The sequence below is a fragment of the Apteryx mantelli genome, chromosome 2 (genome assembly GCF_036417845.1).
Source record: "Apteryx mantelli isolate bAptMan1 chromosome 2, bAptMan1.hap1, whole genome shotgun sequence".
NCBI classification, from domain to species: Eukaryota; Metazoa; Chordata; class Aves; order Apterygiformes; family Apterygidae; genus Apteryx; species Apteryx mantelli.
Genome location: NC_089979.1, coordinates 47,851,541 through 47,879,133, shown reverse-complemented (window position 1 = coordinate 47,879,133; position 27,593 = coordinate 47,851,541). Strand labels below are relative to the sequence as shown.

The following is a 27,593-nucleotide window of genomic DNA, read 5'->3' as shown; positions in this document are numbered from 1 at the left end:
CTAGAACTGAATATGTGTGTGCAAACCAGTATTACATTTGTATTTCTGATATCTTCTTAGTTTTCACTGGCCTTTCAAATATAAACTGTTAATGGTACAGTACATTCCTTTGCTCACTCCCCTAATACTCCTGAAATCACATAATCCAAAGTACATGATTTGCATATGTTCATATTTTATAATAATTCCTTTTTTATGCCCCTTAACAATAGCTGATGTATTTTTATGAGATCTCCCTAGCTTTCCAATTATTAATTTTGTTGAGACTTTGCTATTGTCTACTGTTCTACTGATATTCTTACGCACAGTAAATGAACTCCTCCCTACATTAATTCCATAACCTTTTTAATGAAGCCAAAGCTACTATTAGGTTTTTTTTTCTTTCTTTTTTTTTTTATTCCCCTGCCCTAGATTTGTCCTCTATAAAACTGAAACGACTTGTTGGATTTCTTTGCCACATTCTCTGCTTGCATTTCAGGTGTTCCGTCTGACTTTTATTTTCAAACTTTTTTTTTTTTTTTTAGAAGTCACTTCTGAATCTGTACTGACACTGTTTATTCATTGTCCTCTCATTTTCAAGAGTGATTGCAAGTTCTTGATTTCCCAAGCTTTTCTCCTCACTTATAATATTTCCTTCCAATATTTCCTCCATAGGAACAAAAATTTTATTTTTCTTCAGCAGAGATCCCAAAGAGCAGTAGGGAGCATCACATGAGTACGGCATGCAGAGTTTGGTCAGACTATTAATCTCTCAGAAGACGCTTTTCGAAACAATTACCTTGTAATATTTTTGAGTCACCTGTAGTCCAGAAGTAGAAAAACAGTCTCTGCTTTAGAAGTAATTTCTAACATAAGAACAATAAAAGTTATTTTGCAGTGAAGGAAGTATTAGTGATGCAGAAGTTTCAGTAATTCTTACCAATGATATTAGTTAAAATTCTATGTGTGCAGTTTTCCACATTTTTGTGTATCCTGAAAGTCTGTCCAAGAATATAGATTTGTTTCCGCAGTATTTTTTTTTTGTTAGAATAACCTATGATCTTTTCTCTCTCAATGTAAGCAGCCTATTGACATAAAACAGTTTTGCAATCAATCTGTATTTCACTGACATACATGCAGCATCTACCCAATATATCTTAATTTAACCTCACAGACAGAGTGGGAGGCTTGTAGACATAATACCAATTAAATCCTTTTATTTTTTTTACTTGAAATTCCAATTTTTTTGTCATTACACTTGCTGTTTTTAGGGATTTGTTCATGGGCACCTGAACATGACACGTGAAAATGTATCAAAGAAAAAAAAAATCTGTATTAATTTACCTTGCATGCTTCACTGAGGGACATATGTTTCAAGTTTACTATTAGTGACACTGGGAAATGAATAATTTCAAACAAGCCAGCCTTCTCAGATCACAACGAGTTCCTTTCAAAGCTATGAGAAGAGAGCTTCTCTCTTTGAAGCTCCTGAGTTGTTGAGGAGCAATTACATTTCTTTGTATAAAAAGGTTATCCATGTGATGTGAATATTCAATGGTATTTGTAGTCCTTCAGGTCAGTAGTGTTTTTTTGCTCACCCTTATTACTGAAACGCTTAATGGCACTTAACTTTAGTTCCTCAAAAGGTATGCTGCAATAGGAATATCCTGGGGCCGTATTTTGGGATAGCTTTACATGAAGAAAGCTGTCTCCATATCATGTTGAAGAGACAATCCCTTGTTGTTTGAGTCTCTGATGTTTTACAGAATGAGGTGGAGTTTTCTTATATGTATCTGGGTCAGTAACTACACTTGTTTTCCCCAGTGAGCGTTGGTTTTCCAGTCACTTTAACTCCTAACATACTCTGTATTAAGGCTGCTTTTTTTCTGTGAGGAGCAGCTGACTGAGCGCTGGGGGCTTCTTATTGCCCTAAGAGGCAAAAAAGAGATGGAAGTAATCATGGACTGATCAAACTGTGATATAACAAAGCTCAACAGATGCCAACTCTATTTTTAAAGTTTAAAGTGATTATGCTATCTGTAAGTGGACAAAGATGAGAACAGCAAATCTATGATGAAAAGATGAAGTGGGAACTTATCAATAAAAGAAAATATAGCAGGCACTGCAATGGGTCAGAGAATGTTGACAGGACAAAATGTTCCTTCAAACTGGAATTACACAGAGTTTGTCATCAGATGTTATTCTTCTTCCACAAGACAAGAAAACTCAAAAATAGAAAACAAAACACGCAACAAAACACTGGACAACACACCTTTAAACACTGCATTAGCTTTAGGCAAAGATAGTAGGACCTTCTGTGACTGTTATATGCAATCTATACTGCTGTAGCTACCTACATAACTTATGAAAATTGTGGGGGGGGGGTTCACTTTCATTTTACTATCATTTATTTAACACTTTAGTAAATTCATATGCTACTTTCTACATCACTTTGCATGCAGGGAAGCCTAGGACTGGAAAAATAAAATTGGGGACTGACTGCAAAGAATTGTAATCCATGTGTCAGTTACCTGTAAAAGTGTGATATGTCTGCTGTGAGGAGAGAGAAATCATTAGAATAAAAACAAGTGTGACTCCTCCCCTCTCCTTATTCCCTTCTAAAAAGTCTATATAGTCATCTGCTAAAGTCTATACAGTCATGTGCTGGTTTTTAAGAGAAGCAGAATCTTCATAAGGTCTGGATGATACTTTAAAAAAAAAAATACTGTGGCAATGACTATGTCAGCTAAGCAAGCTGTAATATCTAATGAAAACAGTTATTTTACACGGATCTGGTAGCCAATCCATGGCAAAAGTCATTAAAGCATCTGGTACACAATTTCAAGGCTATTTGATGTTGACAGGGTTCTTCATATTGTCAGGGAGGAGTCTGGGATTGGTGTCTTTGAGTTAATCCCTTGGAAAAGGACAGAATATCTAGCTGTATTTATGAACTGATTTTATCAATGGTTTCTAATACTTAAAAGTAACTGCTTTTTGCCTCAGCTGCCACTGTGCTCTGATTGTCACTAGTGACATGTGTAAAAGGTCCCATGAAGCACTGAGAAAGTGAAGATGAAGAAAGCAAAAGAGAAGACATTTTTCTTCTTAATTTTTCCACCTATGCCTGAACTTTCCAAATCCCAATTGAGCTGTGTAGCAGAGAAGTCTCATACTAACCTCTGTACTCCAGGCATTGCTCTACCATGTCCTCCAGGGTGCTGATGCACACTGTCCACAGACCACAGCTGCCCCCCATGCTGGCCATTATTGTCTCTCTGTCATCTTGTATTCTTCTGAGTCAAATGTATTATGTTCAACTGAAATATCATTAAGGATTGTCTTTTCATTCTGTTTGTACACAGCCCTCCATCACGCGAGCTTTCCTGAGGGCAAGATGTTATCCTAGCCATGAATAAATAAATAATGTTAATTTCTTAAAGTGTGTTTATAGTAAGTCCATTCATCCTAACATTATTGCCTATAAGGTAGCAACCAGCCTTGATTAACAGTGTAGTCTACAAGGAAGATCTCAGTCAAAAATGCTACCTTCTTCCAGAGTGGAGACTTGGAGACATTAGCATCTCTAGAGGATGCTACTGACTGTCACAGTGCAATCTCCAGTGCAACAGAATCTTTGTGGAAATGCCCCACATGTGCACAACAAGATCCAGGAAGCTTTATACTGACCATCCTCCTCAACAGCTGGCGCCCCAAAGCAGGTCAGTCTAAGATTTAAAATTTCTTACTTCAGAAAGGCTGTACCAGACGTGTTTGCCAATGTTTCAGTGTTTATATCACATTATTTGTTACAATGGATTCCTCTCACCAGTACACTCAATCCCTAGGTCTGTGAAATTAAATGACAATCTAGTTTATCATTATTTGATAATGTCCTGTAATAAGGATAAAGCATGCTACTAATTTGAGTATTCATACACATGCATGCATACAGACTGTGTGTGTGTATGTGTGTGTGTGTAAGTACATACACATGCCCATATAGAAATAGCCTTACTACTTAATATTTCTTACTCATTGATCCAAAAGCATCACACTGCGATATTTGTTTTTAATTCTCATTAGTTACAATCATATGTGGAATAAATGAAATACATGAATTACTCCCCTACTTTAAGTAAATAGCTTCATTCTATTGTGCTAAATCTTAGACATTCATTCATATGGTAAGTATCGCATGGTTTTAGAATAGAACAGTGAAATTCAGAACTAAAAATAATTTTCATTAGGATAACAGTTATGCATTACAAACTTTGATAAAATGATTTCAACAGCAAAGATTATCCTAATTCTTAATATGAATGCCACTGTGGCAAGAATTAAAATCAAAGGCTGCAGTGCAAGCAAAGCGTTAAGATTGGTTTTGAACTTAGAAGTGTTATGTACTGTGCTGCAGCTGAGAAAATACACAGGGAACTTTTAGCCAATTCATACAAACATACAGGTGAGTAGACCCATTTTTTGCATCTCTCCTCTATCACTAGTTATGTATCTGGGGCAGAAAATGCAAATAGTTATTACTTATATTTTATGTTAGAAAAAGGTCATCATCCCTTTATTTTTTCTCTCTTCCTCTCTGATCTGGTGTGCTTTCAAATTATTTGAAGTACAAAATGGCTTTACACCCTTCTTTATATGTTAAAGAAAAAAAAAAAGTTGGGAAAGCACTGCTTACAATACAGTTCAGCATTTACCACATTCAGAAGCAGAAATTTAACGAATAACAAAAAGCCACAAAGCTCAGTTTTGTTTTATGCCAGATGTTCAAGCATTTTATTGAGAGATAGAGAGGAGATAAAAAAATGAAGGTTTTCCCTGCATCTAGTAGAGAATATATACTAAATATCTTTCATTATTATTAAGTGCTACCAAAAACAGTTTCAAGATTAATACACAACATGTGTTAAATGTAATGGGCAGAAAATGTAGTAGTCTACTGTTCAACACAGCTGCTACCATTATCCCTTGTATTTTAGAATAACAGTTGCTTAGATGAAATATATCCCTCAAACATCTTTTGAGTGGTATGAATAGAAGAAACATCAAAATTAACCAAATTGTTTTGTTTGTCTGCTAAGACTTTTGCACTTGCTAATTAACTAAGAGGTATTAATAAGGCATCCATGTATACAGTGTAGGTATTTAATTTAATGGAGACTGTTGTAATGAGATAGTTTATTTATTAGGTTCCTAAGAAAGAGACACTTGTTTAAACAAAATCATTGCAAGAGTCACCATCATAATTACACACTTGATTCTAATTACACTTCATTCTTATTTTTATTTCTCTTGGTAAATCACAGATTTTCCTTGGGGTGGTGGGGGTGGAGGAGGAAGGGGAAGAAGGTTCATTCACTTCATAAAAGCATTCTTACAAGCATCTTGTGCAAAGTTGTCATGAATGACTGTAACCGTATGACAAATAAAAACCTAATGACTCAAATACTCAGTCACAAATTTCACTATTATACACCATAACCAGACTTGAATATGACAGAATGCAAGAACGCAGCTGGCTATAGAAAGACCTCCCTGTTTATGTAATAGCTGTGATAGTAATTAGGATGTTAAAGTGAACTAGATTAGTTACAATCTGCCTGTATACAAAAAAAAAAAAAAAAAAAAAACTCTCACTGCAGCTACAAGAACAAAATTCATGATAATTATTTTTATTTGAATGTGAAGCAGATTGATTTCTGTTGCAGAGATTTTAGCAGAGATGTGTCCTGAAAACTTTCTACATGCAGCACATCCATTTGTTTTGGGAGAGAAAGACTGAAGGAGACCTGTACAGGTTAAGTTCTAAGGACCAGAAACTGAGGGCAGTGATAAAACCGTATAAATCCTTTAAACTCTGACCAGTAGCAGTGTTCCTGTCCAAATAAGGTCCAAATTTATCATCTTTTGAATTGATATTCCTTCCCCTCCTGCTGTCTCTGCCCTTAAAGCACACAGTCCCTACAGGGCAGTTTTCTTTATGGAATATCTTTTTTCCCCGCCTCAAACATGGTCTCCATTTACAACTTGGCCTCTTGCTAGATTTCCTTACAGTAACACATACTCCATGACCTGACCCAGGGCACTTCATTTTTACTTGGCTCCGTCACTATTCCGTAATGTCCTGGAGGAGACAATACTGTTACTGAAATTCCCACAACTGATGCCAGAGCAACTTAAAAAGTCAAACAGGTGCTTGACTGGAAAGTCAGGCATTTTACAAGCCAGTGAATATTCAGTGATGGAGTGTCTTTTAAATACACAACAGACACATGCAGCCTACCCTCCCCCCCCCTTCTCTCTAATTTCTATTTCTGTGGTTTAAGCAAAACTAATTAATTCTTCAGAAAGTTGTGGCCAAGGAAAATAACTGCCATTAAAGTTCTGGTACCAGTGGCTCCCCAAAGAGAGCCACACGAAGAAGTCCACCAAGTGAAAGCATGTCAACCCTTTCAAGGCAAAGGATATAACTAGCCAGTCATTAAACCCTGAATAAAGGATGCTGATTTGAACTAAACTTACATTTGATCTCCATTTCTTTTTTTTTTTTGATTTTATAAAGCAATTACTTACTGAGGGTTTCCATAGTAACAAGTGAGCTAATTTTTCATTTTAAAGCTCTTTCATGCACTTAACATACAAATACAGTGGGATAATTGGGACGGAATACTATTTCTGCTTTTCTGGTGTTATTTAACCGGTGCAGGGTAAAGTAAAACATGGTTTGCAATGAAATAGGAGATTTATTTTCCCTCCTCTATGAGAACATTAAAAGAAGTTTATGATTTACTTACATCTTTGGTTTCTGCGTTTGCTCTTGTACATAGTCATTCTGAAGAAATTCCACTTTCTAAGAAGCAATTGCCTTGAACACAGAGACAAAAGAGATGAGCTCAGGCTTCTGCTTTGCAGTGAGACAGTTGCTCACTGACAGAAGGTAACCAGCAATCTCTCAGAGAAAGGCAGGGTAATACCATTCTCCTAAAATCTAGGGGAGATGCTACTGGGTCTAACTATTTTCTCCTTTAGAAAGCTCAGAGACCAAATATATTTATTTTTATAATTTTCCCAATGTATTTGATACCAGCTAATAAAATCCCGAGAGCATAAAGAATCATATAATCAGACAGAATGGGTTAATGTACTATTTGCTAGTCTGACATCAAGATTTCTCAAAAAGTCCTGATAAAACCAAAACTGCATAAACGCCTTCATGAACAAATGAAAACTAACTTTAACTGAGAGGTTCTTAGAATTATGTATATGAGGAAATTAAAAATATTGCGGACTAAATCTTCAAGCAAAATTAGTACGCAACACAAAAGAAATCAACATATGTTGATCAATGCAATCCTGACTGCCAGCTTGAGCTCATAGGTTTTTCAGGATATAACATAGAAATAATACGAACTTTCTCCATGCCTGTGTTGACTTCTGAACTACTTTAAATGATTTCTATTTGTTAGTAATTTAAGTTATTTAAGCAACATTCTGGCATTTGCTCATTTTTATAACTACTTCATTACCTGCTAATCTGTTGAATCACAAGGTCATGGGGAAAAAAAAACAAAAAAACCCCAGAAGCATTACATGATCTTTTACATACCTGTATGTCACCGTTTCTGAGAATCCAGACATTTTCCTAAAGGCAGTGGGGAAAGTAGAAAAAAACCTTTCCAAAAATAGTAAGGGTGAGCAGCATCTAAAAACCATTGACCTACAGTTATTTTCTTCACAAGAAAGTTAAAAGAAATGTCTCACTTGACTCCACACTGTAAAACTCTACTTGCTTCATAATTTTTTCCCCTCAAATTTTTGTTTATAGCTCCAGTATAACCATTTTTAGTTTTGTGCAGTATCATTTATTTTTCCTTTCAGTTGCTCAGTATTTCACATAGGCTCACATTGACACATATCTACCTACTGAAATGAAATCTTTACTGTATATTGGCTCTATTCATCTACTTTTTTCCCTCTGTCAAAACCTGACCACATATCTTTTCACTTGCTTTGGATTTGTATCAGCATAGCCGAAGATAAAACGTAGCCTAAAGAAAGAGAAAGCACTGGAGAAATTTTTTAGATTTATTTAGTACCTTTCAACTACAGTCATCTGAAAATGTCACAATTGAAATGACACTATCTCTATTGTGGAGGTCAGCAGAAAGGTGGGAAATTGCAAAGTAAAGAACAGTAAAGGGAAGGAAAAATTTTGGGTAAATCATTACAAAATAGTGGCAGACAAAATGTCTGTACAGAATAAAAAGATGCTACATGCTATATACTCAAATAGCAATGAGTATTTTATTTCCACAGATGTCAGTATTTCTGCAGTGATTTATATGTGCTGAGGATAATCCCCCAGTTTACCTGCTTCATTTTTTTACTCTGAGTTAATTTCCAGCTGAATCAGTTCTGTGATCTGACTCAGACCACAGCAGAACAGAACAGAACAAGCACAGGTTAGCAGCACATGTTGTTGCAACTGTTATCACCTGACAGTCTTTAGATTTGCCGCTTCATGTAGCCATCTTGGCTGCCTTTTCTTGCTTGTTTTCTACTTTTACCTGAAGGATTTCATCTCTATTATTCAGTTCAAATTTTCCTTCTTTCATTTTTGTGGTAAGATGTCCTCAGTCCTTTTTCTCAGCCCACATTAGAACTTAACAATAAGATTCATTCCTATTACTTACCGTTAATGGTAACTTCTCATTAATTTTTATTAAAAGTTTAACCTAGACACTTATTATTAGCTCTCCATATTATATTATACATACACAGGCAGGAATGTGTATGGTTTTCCAGTGCCCTTATGTGCATTATTCTATTGCAAGTATGTATTTTTTATGCAAATATCTTGGCAATGGTATAATATAAAAATATAAATTGAATGGAAGTTTCTTGGGATAAGAATTAATTTATTTTAAATTAATGATCCCTGAATACATAGTCTGTATGGGTTTTTCTTTGTACAATTACCACTCTGATTACTTCTTCAATACATTTAAATGAATTTGCTAAAAGTAATGCAAGTATGCTATGTTTGGTGAATCATTCTAGGTCTGTTGATTTAAAAAATAATAATAATTGCAAAACAACACCTGAATGTGCTGGCTAGCTTTCAGTGGGCAAAGCAGCCCCCTTATTTCTCTGTGTTATTATTCTCTGTTGGAAAAGTTTAAAAGTCATGGTCATGCTATCACAGCTATAAAAAAGTGTCATAATCTTGCATATGACTGGTTAAATGTAGTAATTTTGGCGACTTATAAAGAAATGAATGAAACCCCTCAATAACAAAAAACACCCAATCACATATAAGCTTGTTACTTTTTGTGCAAAGCTACAGCTTCACAAATGATTTTAAAAAGTTTAAAATATTCTTACAATAGTCTGTGGGAATTTCTATAAAGAATTTTATTGGTCCATTGTTGCTCGTGGTAAAAGAATTAAAAACATCTACATCTGCACATTCTGCACCACCTCTCGCCTCCCGTTTCTGTCTTCATGGAAATGATTGAAGTGATTGTCCTTACCTTTCCAGAGGGTTCTCCCCACCCTACAAGTCCCAATAAGTTTTTCTTTGAACACTACAATTTACTTTTAGAACTGTTTCCTAAGCAAAGGAAAAGAAAAGATATAGATATTTCATAAATATACCTATTGACTTGAATGTGCCACATTACCCATCAATAAACTTTTAGTCTAGGATGTATCCTCACTTTTACTTTCAATGAGCAGATCTTAGACAAGAAAAGAAGGTGAGGGAATGCTTAAAGCATGCTGTTTCTAAATTTTTAATTCAATGCACCCAAAAAGTATTCTTAAATAATATCCATCTAAGGTTCCCAATGTGGTTATTTTTATGATGATAACTAAGAAAAAATACATATAATAAGAATTACTTTTTCTTGAAGTAAATAATATGTGTTGGGGTCAACATCTAACCTCTCCCAAGTAATAAACATTATATGATACAATTTATTGATGTATAAAAATTACATACTTGATGTGTGTACACCTTTTACTGGTAAAAAATTAGGACAATTATCCACCAATAATACTTTTTAAGATGGTGTTTATACTAAATAAATAAAATTCACTTTACCAAGAAATGTCATGTAGCTATTAAGTCATGTTAATGATAACATTCTTTTTATAATGTTATCAGGACAAAGCTTAAACATCAGACAAATCATACTACTGATTAACACTGTCACAATTCTTAACTAGATGTTGCAAACAAGAGAAAGGATCTAAATATGTATTTCACATGCTTACAACCAAAAATAAAGATCAAGGAGTTTCAGCAATGTGGTTCAACAGGCAACACAGCTGGCTTGCACTCCTGAAGCAGTCCATGAGTGGGGAAAAATGAAGACTGATGAGAGTGCCACAGCAGAAAAACTTGATTAATGTCACCTTTAGATAAAAAGGCTCAATTCAGCTGCCTAAACATTGACATCTAGAACTACTTTGATGCCATAGGGTATCTGAGACACCCACATGGTGCCAGAAAATATCACATAGGACCTATGGGAGACCTATAATCTTCTAGAGCACTCAGCTGAAGCCAAAGGCTTCTTAAATGGCTCTAGACATATATTTAGGCAACTGAACCAAGCCCAAAGAGTTTATATTCTGCCCTTGCAGAATAGTCAATATTCTCTGGTTCTTTTTTTATGCTTAGGACCATTGTTTCAAAGTGGTCCCAACCTGAACTATCAAGTCTTGACTCTGCACAAGGGGATTCATCTGTGTGAAGGAGAACCAGTACAGAGACCCACTGAAACCCCCACTGAGGGGGAGAGGAAGGAATCCCACCTGGCAAATCCTCTTTGCAGACCTGTGATTCACTGCAGGAAGAGTTATAGGAAAAGAGCAAAGAATAAGATATATGACTTAGAACTTTTTCAATATCCTCAAGGAGGCCACTATTTGTTAGCATACAATCCACAGCTGATGCCATCTAAAGGCTCCATTGGTTACAAAAAAAAATATATATATATATAATACACATATAGCATAATACATTAAAATCAGGAGTACTTCCTTTTCCTAAATCCCAAAAGATTATTTTAAGAGTCTTCTTTTACTTCTGCCAGTTCTTATTCTGCTCAAGTGTTCATAACCAAAACAATATGCAGTTTGCAAGACTTCATGAAAATCTCAAATATTCATCAAAAGCTCTATTAAATTTGTTACATTCACACTATTCCCATCATCTACTAATTTAGAAAAGACATCAGAAGAAATGACTTTTTGCTGGAACTGTTTGATTTTTACAAAACAATTTGGCTGTTGCTTCTCTTTATTATCTTTTACATTTCTGCTGACCGGTTTTGCTTTGCTTCAGGACTATCAGACAGTAATGACACTTCACCAGAAAAGATTGTTTTCCAGACAGCAAGAGAAAGCCCCCAAGGTACTGGCCCTATGTTTACCATAGGCAATTTTCTATTTTTCAATGAAGGTTCTTCATTAGAATGCCATTTGTCTCATTGTTGCTCTAGCATTTATCTTTAATCTTTAAGGAATTCACTATCAAGCCTCCTTCACTAAACTGAGCTCTTTTTATCTGATGTCAACATTACCATTTATAATATGTTCACACAGGTATGAAAAAAATGTCTGCCTCTTCATCCCCAGGCAGGAGCCCCTACTGGCTCTTCTTTCCATTCCTTGCCTTGTTCACAACATGTTCCAATTGCTCCAAGATCAGCAGGGAGAAAAATCAGCACTCTTCTTTCTATCAAACCCTTATTCATTGCTAAAGTGCAATTAATCGTATGTATTCAGTGAAGAAGGAACAGGGGAAAAAAAGCAGAATGTGACTGCCACATTAAGATCTAAATGCAACAGACTGAAATAAGATTGTTCCAGGAACTTTGTTTTTGTATTTCTTAACCTCTGACTGCTTAACTGCACCCAAGGTTGTTCTCACAAGTAGGGAATATGGCATTAGCAACCCTGAATGTTCAAATATAACTAGTTAGGTGCAAAGAATCATAAAGCTAAACTAAAAATCAAAAGATTTACATTAAAAATGCATTTGTGCATTTTTCTGTGCCTAAACATTTTCAAAAGGTTGCAGTAACATTTCCTACAAATGTAAGGTTAGAATTGACATCTGAATGTCTGAAAGTGAAATCTCTGCATAATAGTAAAGAAAGGAACTTTAAAGAATCATAGAAGATTAAGGGAAAAAAATAAGTAGAAATAATTTATAACAGTCTGTAGATATGTAAAAAGTTGATTAAAAAGAAAAAAAAAAGAAGTGAGTAACAAACCATTTTCTCTTTCTTCTGAGTGTAGAACAAGCAGTCATAGTCATAAACTTCAGCAATGGACATCTAAATTAGATATTTGGAAAAGAACTTTGCTTTTGGTAAGGGCAGCTACATTGCCTAAGAACCAGTAAAAATTGTATCACTGGAGGATTTTAGAACAGGTTAGAGATCTCTGAGGAGCCTGCCTAGGGAATGGACTAGATGACATCCTGTAGCTTTTTCCAGCCTTACCTGTGGTCCTGTATCTCCAGCTATATCATTCATCATATGGCCCAGCACAAGCCAAGATTCAGTCTAAATTAGTCCTTCAGCATACCTAATGCTAAGGGAATATTTCTGACTGGGAGAAGACTAGCATGACATAGGGGGAATTTACACCAACCAATTTTAAGCATCTAATGGTCAGTACCACAGGGAGGAATAACCCCATGCAGCAGGACAGGTTGGGGACTGACCTGCTGGAAAGCAGCTCTGCGGAGAAGGACCTGGGAGTGCTGGTGGACACCAAGTTAAGCATGAGGCAGCAAGGTGCCCTTGTGGCCAAGAAGGCCAATGGTATCCTGGGGTGCATCAGGAAGAGTGTTGCCAGCAGGTCGAGGGAGGTGATTCTACCCCTCTACTCAGCCCTGCGGAGGCCACATCTGGAGTCTGCGTCCAGTTCTGGGCTCCCCAGTACAAGAGGGATGTGGCACTACTGGAGCAAGTCCAGCGAAGGGCTACAAAGATGATTAGGGGACTGGAGCATCTCTCTTATGAGGAAAGGCTGAGAGAGCTGGGCCTGTTTAGCTTGGAGAAGAGAAGGCTGGGAGGAGATCTTATCAACGTGTACAAGTATCTGAAGGGAGGGTGTCGAGAGGATGGGGCCAGACTCTTTTCAGTGGTGCCCAGTGACAGGACGTGAGGCAACGGGCACAAACTGAAACACAGACAGTTCCATCTGAACATGAGGAAAAACTTCTTCACTGTGAGGGTGACAGAGCACTGGAACAGGTTGCCCAGAGAGGTTGTGGAGTCTCCTTCTCTGGAGATATTCAAAACCTGCATGGACGCGATCCTGTGCAACGTGCTCTAGGTGACCCTGCTTGAGCAGGGGGGTTGGACTAGATGATCTCCAGAGGTCCCTTCCCACCTCAACCATTCTGTGATTTTATGATAGCTACTTTTAGGGAAGCTAGGAATACCATCCTCCACTATTGGCAATGGAGGGGCTTCTCCAGCTGGGAACAAAATTACCTGTGGTTGACCCCTGCTCTGAATTACTTGTTTCACTGACCATTGAGAACCTAGACAAACTGGTCAGCTAAATCAGGCACGTAAAGATACACAGTATGAATACCCTTCAGAGTTTTCAGAATTACACCATGTCTTCAATTACATTTGGGTAACATCCACAGAATTCAGAGCAGCTACAATATATGGATACGCTGGGAGCCAGAACTTTCGACTTTGCAATTTAGAGTGATGGTTTTACACAAAGAGCAGCTCCTTCCCAACTTTAACTCCCTCCTCATTATTCAGACTGTCTTATATAATCCTTGAGTGAAACTTGGCCAATTCTATTCTGTTCCCAGTTCCAAAAAACGAATAATGCAGTTATGAATACTTGATAGCTCTTCCTTTTTCTAAAAAAGTGCTGTGCACAGTAAGTACAGGTCCCTTTAGACTGGCAGCAATAACATAAAGCTTTCTGTTCCTCAGTCTGAGGAACATTTAGCTATTATTTTAAACCAGGCATAATAAGCTATTCCTCTCTGAAATATCTGGAAAAAAAAAGAAAAAAACAGTCAAACGTCAGACACTTACACTTAGATATTTTATATGATAGAGTCTACAGTGGCAAAACACATTTTCCTTTCCGCTTTGGCAAGTGGGAAAATTGTAAATCCATCTCAGATGAATGCCATTCTGTCTCCTTTCATTTGCTTTTGATACGCCATAAGATCCAAGTTTGTTCTTTCTCATCTTAGATCAGTTTCCTCTCTAACCCTCCTCAGTTCTTGACCAGTTTGTTCTTGGCTGATTTTCTTTTGTTTTTTGAACAATTGTAATGTTTGGGTGGGGTTTGGGGGGGGGAGTTGTTTGTTTGTTTTTTAGTCTTGGCATCTTTCTTATCTCATCTGTAATTTGATTTTAGCCAGGTTTTATCTAACTCTGATAGGTTTTAATTTATTTTGCTACACAGTCTGGTTGATAGTTTGGCTGACTTTTCATCATCTTTTATTTTATCTTGATGAGGTCGTCACCATCTGGCAATAAAACTTCTTAGTTACTTTCACGCTATTTCTAAACACCCGTTTGACAAGAGAATTGAGACAGTATGAAGCGATGGGTCTGCTTCAAAATTCTCAGATTATGGGATTAAACACACTGCCCTCCATTAAAACAGATAGAAGGTTTGTGTCCCAAATAGTTTTCTAAATCTAAACCAAGATTCCATTCAAGAACTACATTTCTTCAGTATTTACATTAATATAATTCAGGCAATGCAAATAATATATAGAGAAGTGGTCTGTATTATTCTGATTATTAAACTACTTCTTAGTAATCTTATTTTTGAGCTTTGTTGCTAGAAAAGTTTCCCTTTATTTGATCTTACAGTAATATTTTCAATGATCATATCTTTAATGTTTTGGATAACATACTAAAATTACAGGTTGAAAATTTTCCTAAATAAAGCAAAAAAAACCCCCAAAACCTTATACTTGGAAACATATATATTTAATATAAAATTGTAGAACAATGATTATCAGTTTTACAATAGTAATTTTTTTCTTTGTTATTTAGTAGCAGACTATGAATTTTATTAGTCTGGATAATCAAAACAATCCTAAGGAGTCTAGAATTAATATTTGAAAATTTAAGCTTTTATCCAGTTGGAAAAATTTTAACCCTAGTATAAAACTGCAAAAAGTCATTAAGTAATAGAAAAAGGGTTTTTTTTGCTTTTTGTTGTTAAATCTAGAATAAGTAGGCACCAGTTTCCATAGTCTCTGAGCTGGTAGATCCTACAGGATATTGGTAATTTAAAGGGTGGACAAGTGCCAAATTTAGATCAAAACAGATCTGATGAATTAATAAATGAATTTAGGCTTTTAATAGACCAGCAAGTGCTCAATGGTGGATTTAATCAAAACATTCATACATATTATCATTTCTAGAAAAACAAAGTGCTGAATATTGTGAGTTTTCATGAGAGATTTAAGACAGCTTTTTCTATTAATCTATCTTGGTATTGCTTAAGTAACAAAATGATTCCACTTCAATATACAGAGTTGTGTTTTAAATGCGAATTACACCCATTGTGTCAACTCTGCAAACAGGTGATATCCACTTCAATTTGGTTAGTGTGACACGCAATTCAGTGCTGTCCTGTTTTCCTTTTCACATCATTTTTAATTATCAATCACACTGATGAGGTACTTCAGCATGCTAAATTTAATGGTACAAGCTTTCAGAATAGAATCCATTTTTGTGTAATCCCAAAACAATGCAAAAATACACCTCAAATTCATATATCTTGATTCTGCTTAAGGGCTCAGAACATCAATCCTCAAACAGGTTTTTCAAACATAGCCATTTGAAGAAACCATTTGTTATCATCACCATTGCAGAGTAAGAATGGTAACTATGTACATGAGATCCCCTTCTAAATTTTTTACATGTTTATTTAAACTGCCTTAACGCACTTAAATTTTGCCACAGAAATAAACATGTTCAAAATGCATTTTCAGGTTCCCCACTCCAATCTACTTTGTCTCTCACTTTCTCTACAAGACAGAACAAGGAGAGCTTGAGAAAGTACCTCTTGTGAACAAATTAGGCACTTAAAATGTCAATTTAGGGCTCACCGCAGTATAAACTGATGATATTTTATGATTCAGCCCATGAAGAGCTGCTGCTCCAACATTTCATTTCAGATTAATGCTTTTATAAAAACAGTCAAGAGAAACCTGAAAAGGTTCCACTTTCTTTTCTCATTGTATGGGATCTCTTTTTTCTCACTGTGTAGGATTCAAGATAATTTTAGTCATAATCAGTCAGTGTAATGGCTGGCCTGAGATGGAGAATAAGGTCTTTAGCAGAGATGAAAGGTAGAAGAAGGAGAAGACGACAGATTTCTGGAGTGATGGGAAAAAGGTGCTTTATACCAGCCCTCCACAAGACCACACCAAAGCAAGTGTATTTTGAGGCACACACAGAGAAATGTCCTTTGAATTACAGGGATCTGCTCACTCCATGCAAAATGTCAGTGTGGCTCCAACTTCATAACTGTTCATCCTTTTTCCTTCCTGCAGGGCTGCGGCATGTGTGTGCATGTATATGTGTGGTGGCAGAGGGGAGGAAGGTGCTAACAAGAAGTTATTAAATTACAAGTTATTAATGCTTCTGATTTAATGTCTTAATTAGACTGGTAGATAGGTGGAGGGAAGCACCTTTTCCCTAAACAAGGCTGCTTGTCTATGGTAGGATTACATACATTTTGTCTAATAGCTGAATTCATAGATTCAGTTTTAGAATGTCAGTTATATAGCAGCTTCTCCAAATATTGCAACTAAATCAAAAACAATTTGAGTTAGTGCTATTCTATACAGAAACAAAATATTTTCCCTACATTTCTATATTATTTCTCTATTATAGCAACTCAGTAAATTTGTTTTTGTTTTAAACTCAAATAGGTTTTTTAATCAAGAACACTATTGTAGCACAAGTGTTTCATTGAAATATCATTTAAAAAGAAAAAAAACTACTTTTTAGCCAAAAAGCTTTAAATATGTTGTTTACACATTTGACAAAAGCATATCAAACCTGTGAAATATATTTAGAATTTAAAAATCCTTACTAAAAGTTAAAAAACAACATTCTAATGAAAGAGGAAAATCATTATTAGCAATAAAGAATCACTTCTCATCAGAATCCACTTTTGCATGATAAGGTACTTCCAAATAAAACACATTTTCCATTTAGGGGTGTTTTACATATTTCAAAAGCATAAGCAATAAGAGGAACTTGGAAAGACTAAGTACTTCTCACCTTGACATTTCACTATTGAATATCAGGTTATACTGTGAATTAACTCCTCTGTTGAAAATAAATATAACAATTCTTTTGAATGGGATGCTGAAATCTAGAAAACAGAACTATGTTCTCAATAATTAATGACAGACTAAACTGTCTGTATCAGTACAGTACAGAAGGTAAAGAACAGTTTACCCCTGTGTGAGCTGAGCAGAAAAATTGCTTGGTAATAGTTAATAGTTAATAGTAATAGTTAATAGCTAATAGTAATAGTTAAGCTTGAAAAAAAATCCTTCTCCAAAATTTGGAGCTATTTTCAATTGCTCAGTGCTGAAGAGACTGCATGTGCAACTGTGAAACAAGAGCAGGCAAAATGCTTTATTAAACCTAAGCCTAAAATCATAGGCACTGAAGAATTTAGGTGTCAAGTTGTCTATTCCCTGGTTTGTGGCATCTTGCAAGGGTAAAAAATTTCAGCTAGCATGAGAATAGCACCTTCTGAAGATAAAGTCTGTTCAAAGCAAATATCTAAAAAGCTAGACTATCTAAAGTCTTCCCCCCCCAAAATCTGTCACCAGATCACTCCCACTCTTGAAAATTCCTGTTCTTGGTCAAAGGCTCAGCTAGACCAGACAAGGCATAATAAAATTCAGATTTACAGATAAGAAAAATCCTCTCAAAATGATACTCCAGCAAAATAACAGACGTAAGTATTTTATAAAGACAGTATTACTACTCACCATGTATCTCTGGACTGAAACGTCTAGACTGCTCACGTGTTAGAATATAAAAGGTGTAGCAAATTATTTTGAAACTGATATTCATAGGACACAGTGTAACTAATATTTAGCTAAACACAGAGCTCTCCTCCCTGTCATTATTGAAGGAGTAAGGCAGCTGCATAAGATTGCACATTATTGGTCATATGTGTTAACTTCATCGACTCCTAAAAGATAAAGAAAAAGAATAAAGTGCAAGCTCTTCAGAAAAGGGTTTCTTTCCTCCCTCAGAGCAATGACTTACTGAAAAGAGAGTTATAATTAGAACACACTAAAACAAGAGCATTTTCTCTGAAGTTTGACAGGAAAATTAAACTTCGTGGGATGCTAATTAAAATCAGACAAAACCTTAATTTGCAAATCTTTTACATTTAGAAAAATGTTACGGATGGTCCACATTTCAGACAAAGTCAAAATCTCTCATTTAAAGGCACCTAAACCTTACTGATTGGAATACAGATTCATGTCAGTCTGGATTTTGTTTACTTTTTGCAAAATGAAAACCTTGACCATGCTATTTTACTGTCTAATAAGTACAGATTCTGGGCTATTCTGCTCACAAAAGGAAGAGAAGAGCTCTGAAAATTACTTATTCCATACGGATACAGTACTTACAACCCTCAAATTTAAGAAAATGTGCTTTGGAGAATCAAGGTCCTGCTGAACTATTGAATGCTAGAAAAAATGAGCATGGACAGACTCTCTTTTGTTTTTCTGATTGGCACTGAACTTAGTCTCTCACCGTTTATGGTGGTTTTACACTTTCACCGTGATTTTAAGGGTTTAATCTGAGATTTAAAAAAAAATCTAAAACACATACAGTGAAAACTATTATTGACATTATCAGTGACTTCCAGTAAGTGAAAAATGAATTCATGTGAAAATTTGAGTTAGACTTTACTGATGCAAAAATTATTGTATAAAACAGTGCACTTTCACCAAGCAGTATTGTGGACCAGGAAAACAAAATACTCTGAAGTATTTCTTTTCAGGGTTTCACATGTTTTTTGTCAACACTCTACAGCTGAATATTTTGAACAGCAGTCAAAATTATATAAATGGCAGACATTAATACAAGCCTGTTAAGTGGATTTTTGAAATTTAGATAAAGTTCCTTACAGTCACAGCACTTCCTGCAGAATAGTTCCACAAAGTTCCAAAAGCAGCGGATACATAACGGTAATTTTTGAAGAGGTCAGCATTTTTACAGAGGCCTAACAAGACATAGGACAGCTTGAGCAGCCCTCATTCAGACTAAGAAATGCTAACAAAATTATTTTTAAAGTGTTCAAATATTCAATTGCTTCTTGTAACATTATTAACATTTTAACATTCTAAACAATACCCAACAAATAACCTTTAAAACACCTGATTTATGGAGAAGGGGAAATAGGATTTTGTTTCTTTTAAGGTACCATATAGAAAATATATAGTGAGGTTCAAGAATACAGTATTTTTTATTAGTGATGTGTTCAAGATTAAGAAAATGATCAGCTGTTCTAAATTAGAGGTAAATTGCCTGCCTCAGTTGCCTGCATCCATGGATGACTGAGCTCCATGACGTGAGATGTTCTACTTTATGCAGCATAAATTCAAGAAAATCATCAAAATTATTTTAATTTAAACTAGCTGAACATTTGGCACACAATTCTTAATTTTCCAGTTTAGTGAACTTAATAGCCTAATCTCTCAAATAGATGAATAAACTCGATCTATAAATGGTACCTCTGGCTAATCATATGACTAATCATGCCATTTCACTGCCCAATCTTTTCTCTTTTGGTAAAAGCATCTTACTGGAAGTAGTCTTGGAATATTCAATAGAGTCATTATTTCAAAGGATGACTAAACTAGACTATACTAGTTTGCAATCCTTCAAAAATGTACCAAATATTTAACAAGTAAAGCTTTTAGGAGTTCCCTTAGTAATCGCATCTACAAAATTATATACCCTTAAATCACTGCCTAGGATCTATCCTGAGATATTGGCAACTTTGGAGCATCACATGTTAAACAAATGAAAATATTCCAAAGGAAAGTAGAATTAAATTGTCATAATGACAAATTCAACTTTTAATTTCCTTTGATAATGCAAGTATATTTTCTTGTTTTGCAAAGTTATAGATCATTAAAAATATATTTTTAGCATTTTGGAAGAAATGACAGCTACTGAAATGTTAGCATCACAGCCTATTATGCAATGAGATTTCTCCATTCCATCTAAACAAAAATGCCATTGCATTTTAATGTTTAACCCCACTAAAAGCCTCAGTAGCATTTCATTATAACACAATTTAAAAACATAACATTTTAAAACAAATATATGAATAGGCCTACAAAGGCACCATTAAAACCAAAAAACCTGAACAGGTGTAACTATTCTATCTCTTCCTGTAAATGTCTAAGTAATTTAAAGAAATGAAAACTTTACTAATTAAGAATTCTCTTCATTTTTGGATGCAATGTTACTTATATCAGAGGAGTATGAGTATTAGGACTGGATACCATATAACAAATAAAATACACTTCTTCCAAGCTCCAAACCCTCTTCCAAACTTGATTTTACATGTCGGTCCAACTTCATTTATAATACACTGGAATACACAGGGAGTGTGTTTAACCTATGCTAAATTCAGACCATCCTATCACCACACAAAGAAACTCTTAGAACAGAGGCAGAATAGGACCACTTAATCTTTTATCTTAAAGTGATCAACACAGCTGAATGGGCACACTAATTTATTCAAATGAATGTAACATTCAAAAGGGGATTCACAATTCATGTGATAAAGGGCAATATATTTGAAGCAGAGATATGAACTGCAAATTTGAGATATTTGACCAGTCAAAACCAAGATAATAACTTTTTTTTCCTCTTCTTCACATTGGCAGGTTGCAGATCATTATAGGGACTTATCAAGTCTCTACAATACCTATCAGAGGTATTCATGTGTTCCTACCCAGATTAACAATTAATTGTTTTATATTGTGTCTCAAAATTTGGAACAGGAGGCATTTGCAGTCTGAACACACTAACAAAGTCCTAAGGCAAATCACGTAACAGAAAAGAAAGTAAGGCTGAAGGGTATTTACCCTCAAGGCATATGAAGTTGACCACTGGATATTTTATTTCTTTTGATACAGGATGATTTTTTTGTTTTTTATGCGGTGGATCTTGGCCTATTAGGCAAAATCATCTCAATATTTTCAGCACTCAGTGCTCTGCAGCATATTGTTTTGCATGATATTTGGCTTCCTATTCATACAGATGATATACTGTGTTCATTCTTTTGCAAGTTGGGGCTGTTCTTCAGCGCTAGCACCACAGGAATTTCTTAATCCTGTACATCAAGCTGTCGTTATTATCTGTTACACTAATTTGCCAGAATGGGTGAAATAGATAGGATAGTTCACGGAGACTACATGAGCTTAACTTAATCCCAGTTTTGTGGCACTGAGCTGTCATTCATACTCATGCACATTTTTACAGTAATTAGATTTCATTTATTTCCTATGTCAGTTTCAAAATTCACTCTTTTTCCATTTATTTCTGTTATCAAGAGAAAAATTGATGCAAAATCTTATTTTGTGAATTTACCACAGAAAATTCTGCTTACCTAGCTTTAAGGACTTGTCTGGCAGCTGTACAATCACCAACAAACTTAGTTTTTATTTGCTTTTGCTTTTTTTTTTTCACTAATGTTTTGCAAAGCTATTGCTTTTCTTATGTGTGAGTCATGCTTTGATCAGTTACTATAAGAAAATACTAGCCTTTATCTTTCATTTACTCATATTCTGTTATTGTTTCTTAGATGCCTTTTGCTCCTTTCTTGTCTTACTAAGAATTTTGACTGGGATTATTATTATTATTATTATTATTATTACTATTATTTTTGTAGAAAATATGGAAAACTTGAATATCTTATAACATTTTTTTATGAAAATCATATGTACCTCAGTTTCCTCAATTTTCAATAGCTCACTAAAAAGAGAAACAAATGCATCATAAGTTTGTCCCAAGCTGGGAAATACACATGGAATGAGGTTTACACATGTATATTAAATGTCTATAAAGAATCAAAGCAACAAACTTAAGAAAAATCAATATAACACTAGTCTCAAGTATGTTAAAATTTAAGAATGAGACCCTATGGAAAATCAGAAAAAAACATGTGAGTGTGAGAGGGAGCTATTTATTATGACAAGCCAGAGAGAAAGGGAGAAATACCGATACTATTCTGGAGAAGATGGAATGAGTCAGAATATCTATTTTTGCTACGAAAGATTTAGGTAAATTTTGCCACAAAAATCTGACCCAAGGCATTTTGCCTTCAGCAGTTCAGATCGATAGTAAGTACTGATTTGAGAAAGCCTATTTCAACTGATGATAATTCACTGCTGCCTCTGTAACTGCCCTAAGAAAGATGGTGTCTTCCTTAAGGTGTCTTCCCGTATTTTAGTCTCTTCTGCTTATCCCCTCTGAGTTCCTGAAGGTGCTGAAACTCCAAGCTTAGGCAAGAGACTCAAAAGATCCAGAAGACTTGAACATTACATGAAGTGCAGGCTAAGGCTTGTAAAAAAAGAAAACGAGGAAAAAAAAAAGAAAGAAACAAAGTAAACACTCTACATCTCTGGTGAATATCACCAAGAAAATCCAAATTGACTTTGGCCTAGTTATGGTATTTCCCCAAACAACCCCCCTAAACCTCTCCCTCTGACACTTGAGTGACAAGGCTTTGTTAAATAATATTAGTCAGTCTCAGCAGCAATGATTCCTCCTCCTCAGCCCACCCAATCAGGCATTTTATTATTTTTTTCTTTTAGAATGAAACCTCTTTATTTCCCAAACAGCAGACTTTGATAGATCAAAATATTGCAAAACAAAAGTTTACTTTTGCAACTTGCCTGAATTTCACTTATGGACAAGAGATCAGGCAATTGCATTGGTTTCAAGCAAGTGACAGGACAGCTCTAGTATCACAGGGGTTTATAATACAAGTTAGAGGGAGTGACCTTCAGCTACCACACTTTGCGCAAAGGAAAAACTAAAAAATATATTTCTTTGAACTTAGTCTCCAGGCTGTTTCTCTAAGGGAAACTTCAGTCACACAGCTATGTCTCCAGTGCCACCTACTGACACTTGGGCTTCAATTGCAACTCCCAAAATAAAAAGAGTTCCTTCAGAACAAAGTTCCTTCTTCTTGCTGGACTTATTGCTGTGATTAATGCCACTTACTTTTTTAAGTTTTATGTTGTTCTTGGTGGGCATGTGATGCTTCTCAGTGGAACTGCATATTTGTATTGCCTTCATACATTATAAAGTGACATGCTTACAGAATGATGATTTTTTTCAATGCATTCAAATGGGAAAAAAGTTGCTATGTGAAAATCTTGGAGTTATGTTTTAAAGATAACGTAGGCATTTTATTTATTGTAGAAAAAAGTTTATGTATTATGTATAGCAGTCAGAAGTGAATTCAATATGACCAAGTTGCTGAAGTTCTAATGAATGTCAACTCTATGTCTAGTGTGCTTTCTCAGGCCTGCTATTTTTGAGTTGAGATACTTCTTGCTTGTCTGAAGACCCCTTACACCCAAGGAAGATCTTGGTTTTAATCACATTATAGTTGAAGAAGGCTATCATTTTAGGTGGCAGTTCAAAGTGAGAAGGCACAAGAGACCAACAATATCTTTTCCAGCACAGAAAAACTGGAGGAGATGTACTGGGAAGAACAGATGCATGCAGTTGTTGCCCGAGAAGCATGAGGACAAAATAGAAGAGCCTTTTTTTTCCATTTCAAACTCTCTATGATTCTAGAGCTCTGAGGCAGCTCATCAGAATTTTTGAAGATCCCTGTCTGGGGATAGGGATAGATTTCTATGCAATCATAGCATTTCAGAGGATCCCCAGGGAACAGATAACTCTTCCCTTCTTCACATCTCATACTGAGTAAGGGTAAAATTTCCATTACTAATATTTATCATATGCCTCCTTTTAGAGGTCTTGGTTGAAATAAGAATTTCGTTGTAAAATGTAAAGACAAATTCATGATTATAACAATGGAGAATTTAAGACAACTGTAAGCCCAGTAATAGGAGTGGGACATACTTAGCTTTACTCAGATTAAGAGTTTTCCTGAGAGACTCAGCATGATATGTGTAGCAAGTAAATTAATTTTGATGATAATGGTAACTTTGCATGATAATCTTGTGATGAACAGCTATACTAGTATCCCAGAGCTCTCTCTGCTTGGGGGGATGAAAAGCTTTTGGGGAGTTCTAAAAGTGCAATATTCTTGTGGTTCTTAAGTGGATTGGGCTTTCTCTTAATGAAGGCAATTCAAAGGCTAATCACTAAGGCTGGAGTTATATTTTGAATCGAAAACATAAACATTTCCATAGAGAGACTTGAGAGAGACTGAAATACCATAGCAACTACACTGATAAATACACTTTCCTGAAATGGAAGATAATGTCCATCATAAAACAAAAGGAAAAAAGGCAAAGACAACTGGTGACTACTGCAGGTCTTTTAAAGCAGAGTGTCACTACAAAATAAAATTTTTGCTGCCTTTAAGAGCAGTTCTGCATGTCAACCACTGTAAGATGCATTTTTGATCTGCACAGTTACCTGGTTATGAGCAAGAAACACCCAACGGATATCTTTTCAGGGGAGTGTTCCAGGCATTTTGGTAAGAGGAATTATGGCAGAAGTGGGGAAAGTTCAGAAAGCATTCATAAAGTGAAACAGTGGGAAGAAAGAGACTGATATAGAAGTAAACTCTTAAAGAATTCAGGAAAACAGATTAGTCAGGGGTGATTTTAGACTCCAGCTTCAAAACATTTATGTTTCTCTGTTCCCCAGTGACACATGTTGATTTTAATGGAAACTGTACATGGATGACTGAAATCAGAGCCTGCTAGTCTGAACTCAGTCAGTCTTCTTAGTAGCAGAGGAATGCAGACATCAACCTGGGGACTCAGGCTAAACAGTCCTGGGGACATCTAAAAGCCCCATAACTTGCCATTACTGTAGACAAGTAACTTAAATTTTGTAGAGAAAGAAGAGAATCCTTCATGGAAAACTACCCACACTTTTTTTTTCTAAAATAGTCATTTCTCCAAATGATTGAGGGGAACATCATTTACACAGTTCAGGGGAATGGTGAGCACTCACCATGATATAATTTCCTTCATGCTCATCCATTTCTGACTGAGTGTTTGCAATGAACAGAATGCTACTGTCTTCCAGGATTTACAGATCCATCCAATTCCTATGAGTTAATTGATTTTTTTATCTGTATTGTCACAGAGAACACACATATTTTGTCTGCAGAGCCTTAATAACAAGGAAACACCCTGTAATGAAGTGAGCAAGAGGACAAGTCAAGATTGACTAGGCATGTGCAATACTACCAGAAATGGCAAGATACCACAATTCTATGGAGAACTACCTTAAAATCTAGACTTGGACTTTAGAGACTTAAATTAAGTTTATATGAGAATTTTTGAGTTAAACCTGAAAAAGTAAAGTGTTTCTGAGTGACTCACTCAGGCTCATGAGAAAGTGAGCCAAACATTGAAACCAGACCCCTTAAGTCTCAATTCAGAGCAGTTTTGAATTCCTCATAGTCACAACCTGCAGGAAGCACAGATTACAGCAAACAGCACACACACACGGTGTGTCGCCTATTGTAAATGGGACTAGATTTCTAAAAAAAAAATCATATCAAATTTAATGACTTACTTGAATTTAAGAAGTCATCACCTTATATGGATGTCTCCCCAAACTAGTAAATATAAAAGAAAAAAAGAATTTTACTTAACTTTTTCAAAATCAAATTTTCAAGAGAATAGACAATGCAAACTTGCCTTCTTAAGACTAGTGAACAAGCACCATGCAGAACTAGACAGAAAATAAAGGAAAATGAAGAGATTTGTAGAATAAGCATAGTAGACCAGAATAATACCTCATTTGGGTAAGAGTTCTCCCTCAAGGATACAGGTTTACTAGCAATAGGCAAACAGAGTGTCAGATAAGAAGCCTAAAAGAACAGAATGGCTTTATGTACTAAGCTCCAGGTGCATATCCCACTGAAAGAAGTGTCAGTTTTTGTATGAGCTTCAATGAACTTTGGATTAAGCTATTTATCTGCGAGTTCAAGTTAAGTCTCAGATGATAGCTTTAAAGAATTAAAGTATATCTAAACTTCTCAATTTTATTAAAATAAATCTGTTTCCTTCATGATTTTAAAGAAATCCTTCAGCAAACGATATACTTTAATTCTCCTGAAGTTCTACAGGAATTGTATCTGAATGCTTTGCATTTTTGAAAATACTGGTTACAAATGCCAGTTTGTAGCAGAACACTTTCTAATTCACTTTAGCCATACAGTGCAACAGAATTGAGAAAAAAACAGATGCCTCACACATGCTTCTAGAGATGTGCAGAAAAAAAAGGGAAGAACATTATTTTCTTCTACTAGGTGTTTTTATCATTTTCATATTTTTACCTTTTTACTATGCTCCCATCACCTCACAGGCTTTGTATTTCAGTGCCAGAGATTTTTAGATTAATGTTCGTCCTGCATGATAGTAATGAGAACTAGGTTAGGCAGGTTAAAGCGGGGAGGGCGGCTTCTCCTTCTGGCTAAATGTGCTATATGAGATCGATAAATGTCTATATTAACACAATGTTTGGAGCACGCAGTGGTGGGTGTAGAATGGAATCGATGAAGAGGAAGGCAAGGAACAGTCTGACCTCTAGTGGCAGTAGAACTACCTGGCTGTAGGTTTGATTTGTGAACAGGGTGGGGGTTAGTAAATGATATTTTGTAAATAAAAGTACATGTGGTCAAAGTGGGGTTTTTTTGTTTGTTTTGGGTTTTTTTGTGTTGTTTATTTTTTTACCAAATATTCTGAAAAGGAGTAGAGGGGAAAAACAGGGAGACATTTCATTGCATCAGCTGCTCAAGTGAGGTCTTAATAACATATAATTCTCTTTGAAGAGGAAACTACACAAAAATAAAGAATGTTTTTCAGAAGAAAGAATTTCAGTATACCTTTGCATGGATATGGATATTTGGAAATGAAAATAAATAATCAATGGGTAGTGTAGACATCATATGAGAGAATAAATTTTAGAAGTGAAGAATAAAAATTGAGTGAAGTGAAAAGAAGAAAAAAGCCCCTATAATGGCAAAATATCAAAAGAGAATATAAGAATGCTTTGGTGAGAGCTACCCACACAGAATTTTAAAAAACATTGAGTCAGTTTCTAGTCAAATCTAAAAACTTTTCACAGGAAAACATTTTGGAAATGATCAAACTGTTTGTTAATGGTCTCACCATGAAATAAACCTCAAAATCCTGATTTTTCTTTATAAACAAGAACATGCCTTGAAAGTGATGCATTTGAATACACATTAAAAATAGATACATAATATGGAAAAACAGTCCTTCTAAAACCTTTACATTTTAAAGTGAAGATAGAAATCCGAAAATTTTTGCAAAA

At 35.4% G+C, this 27,593-nt stretch overlaps 1 protein-coding gene and 1 long non-coding RNA gene across 8 annotated transcripts in view; both read right to left on the bottom strand.

Annotated features, from left to right (window-relative positions):
- The window catches only part of RALYL (RALY RNA binding protein like), a 387,048-nt gene that overhangs the window by 107,732 nt on the left and 251,723 nt on the right, over positions 1-27,593 (bottom strand). Inside the window, exon 1 of one of the 7 annotated variants that reach the window (XM_067290602.1) lies at positions 6,792-6,812. The exons of 5 other annotated variants lie outside the window; for them this stretch is intronic. Coding sequence is in view for 1 of the 2 variants with exons in the window: in XM_013942856.1 (XP_013798310.1) it covers positions 3,160-3,187 (28 nt within the window). In the remaining variant the exon portion in view is untranslated. Of the gene's footprint in view, positions 1-3,159; positions 3,189-6,791; positions 6,813-27,593 lie in introns of those variants that run through there. One more of the 7 variants, XM_013942856.1, reaches the window with a different exon arrangement.
- Positions 22,596-26,635, bottom strand: LOC136991262 (uncharacterized). Its single transcript, XR_010883317.1, has 3 exons — positions 26,593-26,635; positions 25,827-25,869; positions 22,596-22,649 (listed from the first exon to the last, which is right to left on the bottom strand). It is a non-coding gene; the product is annotated as an uncharacterized lncRNA (long non-coding RNA).